The sequence below is a fragment of the Bidens hawaiensis genome, unplaced genomic scaffold (assembly GCF_021521415.1).
Source record: "Bidens hawaiensis isolate Kalapana, Puna unplaced genomic scaffold, B.hawaiensis_p1.1 tig00007050_1, whole genome shotgun sequence".
Classification (NCBI taxonomy): domain Eukaryota; kingdom Viridiplantae; phylum Streptophyta; class Magnoliopsida; order Asterales; family Asteraceae; genus Bidens; species Bidens hawaiensis.
The window spans coordinates 1,039,669-1,043,017 of record NW_027491486.1 but is presented as its reverse complement, the minus strand read 5'-3'; the positions used below and the strand labels follow the sequence as shown (position 1 = coordinate 1,043,017).

General features: G+C 39.2%; 1 protein-coding gene across 1 annotated transcript; it reads right to left on the bottom strand.

Annotated features, from left to right (window-relative positions):
• Nucleotides 1-408: 408 nt before the first annotated feature.
• LOC143634480 (uncharacterized) lies at nucleotides 409-2,498 on the bottom strand. Its single transcript, XM_077102553.1, has 4 exons — nucleotides 2,334-2,498; nucleotides 2,039-2,249; nucleotides 1,669-1,934; nucleotides 409-471 (listed from the first exon to the last, which is right to left on the bottom strand). Exons 1-4 carry the CDS (start codon nucleotides 2,496-2,498, stop codon nucleotides 409-411), a joined length of 705 nt encoding a protein of 234 aa, XP_076958668.1.
• Nucleotides 2,499-3,349: the final 851 nt, after the last annotated feature.

The following is a 3,349-nucleotide window of genomic DNA, read 5'->3' as shown; positions in this document are numbered from 1 at the left end:
CTTTGCTATCAAACAAAGTAATCTGATTAAATGTGTTGAAAGACATCACCACTTCAATTCCCCTCACTGTACCCATCAACTTCATGTCCGTACACTTTTTAAATGTTGGGCACCTCAAGGTAGACACCCATCTTCAATCTCTCTATCATACGAAGTGTTGTTTTCTTCATCATAACATTTGAGGGCAGCTTCCCACCCCAACGCTTCAAATCTGTTAAATACACCAAACGCTTCAAAACCCGGACCATTTACTTCCTTTTCACAAATAAATGTTTCGTTCCTATCTCTCAAACTTCTCAATTTATCCTTAAACAACTCCGGTTGCCATTCCAGAGCATAGCTTGGTAACACACCACCCCTCCAATCAGGTTTCTGCTCTTGTTCCTCTTGCATCCTCTGTCTTTTCGCTTAAGCAGCTTTACCACTAGCGGAAGTAGCCTTTCCCTTTCCTATGTCCGAGTTTCTTCCCATCTATACACAAAAAAACACCAAAAACAACCAAGTCAATTCAACATGTTCCTCCCCACAAATGCTTGTTACCATGGTTGTGGATAATCAACTCATTATTCACTTAACCAATATCTCAAAACTCCAATAAATGCTTAATTTTTCAACTTTTCAATGTGAAATCATAATTTTCAAGCATTTATCTATTATTCACAACTACAATGTATAACCATTACTACCAAACAAGCAAGTGGGAATGCTCAAATCAATACTACCTTAACCATTGTTGCAATGCAATCAAAGAATTGACAAAGAACATACCTTTGTTATTTGTTTAAGATACTAAATGAGTACTTTTACTCAAGCAAACAAGAAAACCTCAAATTCCTTAAAATTTTCGACCCTTCAAACCCTCACAATTGGATTAAAACTTAGGAATGAAAGGAACTAGGGTTTGTATTGTTAATCCTTTCACAAATCCCCTCACAATAGGTTTAACAATCTAAGATTTTGATGGTTAATTGAGAGATATGTAATGGTGGAATTAGGGTTGAAGAGATAGTTATGAAGATGGAGAAGATAGTTGGTAGGATAAGTGGCTGGGATGTGTCGTAAAAAAAATTAAAACACGTTTATTAACCTTCCAACTAGTCGATCTTCAACAATGGGCACCGAACCGTGGGCCACGGTGTGAACCGTGGTCCATGGTTGACCAAAGTCGACTTTTTAAACGAGCCAGACCGTGGCCCATGGTCAGAACCGTGGTTCACGATGAAATTGAATCAAGATGGAAAGAGTCCACCGTACCGTGGTGAACCTGTGAACCGTGACAGATGCTAAGTTAACCGTGGGCCACGATCAACACCGTGGTCCACAGTGTACCTTTTTCTAAAGACATTCAAGAGTATTAAAATTTTAAAAATTAAAAATTAAAAATTACCCTACACCCCTTGAAAAACCCGAGTTGTCCTCAACACGGTAAAGAGATTCCCAAGAATTTCCCCACACTTGAATCAGACACACTCCCGACGAGAAAGGTATTTTAAAAATAAATTTGAACAATAATTATACTACACTATACAACGAACCTGGACTTTTACGCCGTGGAACCATCCAGTGAGCTTAGAAGGAAACTCACCTTATAATGGTCAAGCATGTTCACATGCTTCCCCTCTAAGTATGGTTTGAGACGATGTCCATTCACAACTTGTTAACTTTTACCTTGCGCGTCCTCAATCTCAACATCACCAAACTTCCAACTCTTGTAATGACATATGGGCCCATCCATTTGCTTTTAAGCTTTCTGGGAAACAATTTGAGTCTTGAATAGTAAAGCCACACTTTTTGCTCGATCTCAAATGTTCGTTTTCGTATCTTAGCATCATGCACCCTCTTTAATTTCTCTTTGTAATTCGAAGCACATTCATAAGCTTCATCCTGGATTTCTTCCAACTCGTTCAATTTCAACTTTCTCAGCTCACGGCTTCCTTGTAATCCATATTAACATTCTTAATTGCCCATAATGCCTGATTAGCTACTTCCATTGGAAAATGACAACCATTCCCATACACCAACCGATATGGAGTGGTACCAATCGGTGTCTTATAGGACGTTCGATACGCCCACAATGCAACATCCAACTTAATCGACCAATCTTTTCTTTCAACCCGAATCGTCTTCATTAAAATTTCTTTAATTTGTCGATTAGAAACTTCAACTTGGCCACTTGTTTGAGGATGGTACGGCGTTGCGATTCGATGATTAACACCATAACGCTTAAACAATTTGCCAACTGTGAAGTTCTTGAAATGTTATCCACCATCACTTAAGATAACTCTTGGAATCCCAAATCTTGAGAAGATGTTAGATTGCACAAACTAACACACCATGGAATGATCATTCATTCTTTTTGCAACCGATTCGACCCACTTTGACACATAATCAACTACAAAAAGAATGTATAGGTACCCACATGAGTTTGGAAAGGGGCCCATGAAATCTATGCCCCACACATCAAAAATATCAACAACCAAAATGGGTTGTAAAGGCATTTCGTTCCTTTTTGATATACCCCCATTCTTTGGCAATTTAAACAATGATGAGCATATTCATTAGCATCCTTAAAAATTGTTGGCCAATAAAACCCACACATAAGTATCTTATATCCCGCTTTAGAACCACTAAAATGGCCCCCACAAGCCGAAGAATGGGCGTGTTTCAAAATCTCTTGCACTTCATTCTCTGGTACACATCTTCTTAGAACTTAATCTGCTCCAACCTTGCAAAGATTCGATTCATCCCAAATGTATTGCTTGACTTGGGCCATGAATTGTTGCCTCCTTTTCTTGGGCCAATATTCTGGAATCGCACCCGTGGCCAAATAATTGACATAGTGAGCATAACACGGTGCGGTTGAAACAACAAGCAACTGTTGATCCGGAAATTTCTCGTTTATCTCTATCGGATCATCAACACCGTTAAGGGTAATCCGAGACAAGTGATAGACAACTACATTCTTACATCCCTTCTTGTCGCGGATTTCAAGATCAAACTCTTGCAATAATAACACCCATCGAAACAAATGCGGTTTTGCATCTTTCTTTTCCATTAAATATCGAACCGCACTATGATCCGAGTACACCACAACTTTGCTTCCCATAATATACTAACGAAATATATCTAAAGCATACACCACCGCAAGCAACTCATTTTCGGTAGTGGTGTAGTTCAATTGTGCCTCAGATAAAGTCTTGCTCGCATAATAAATCACCACCGGGTTTTAGTCCACTCTTTGGCCCAATACCGCTCCAACCATGCTATCACTAGCATCGCACATGATTTCAAAAGGTTAGGACCAATCCGGTGATTGTAAAATTGGTGCTTGCGCTAACTTCTCCTTTAA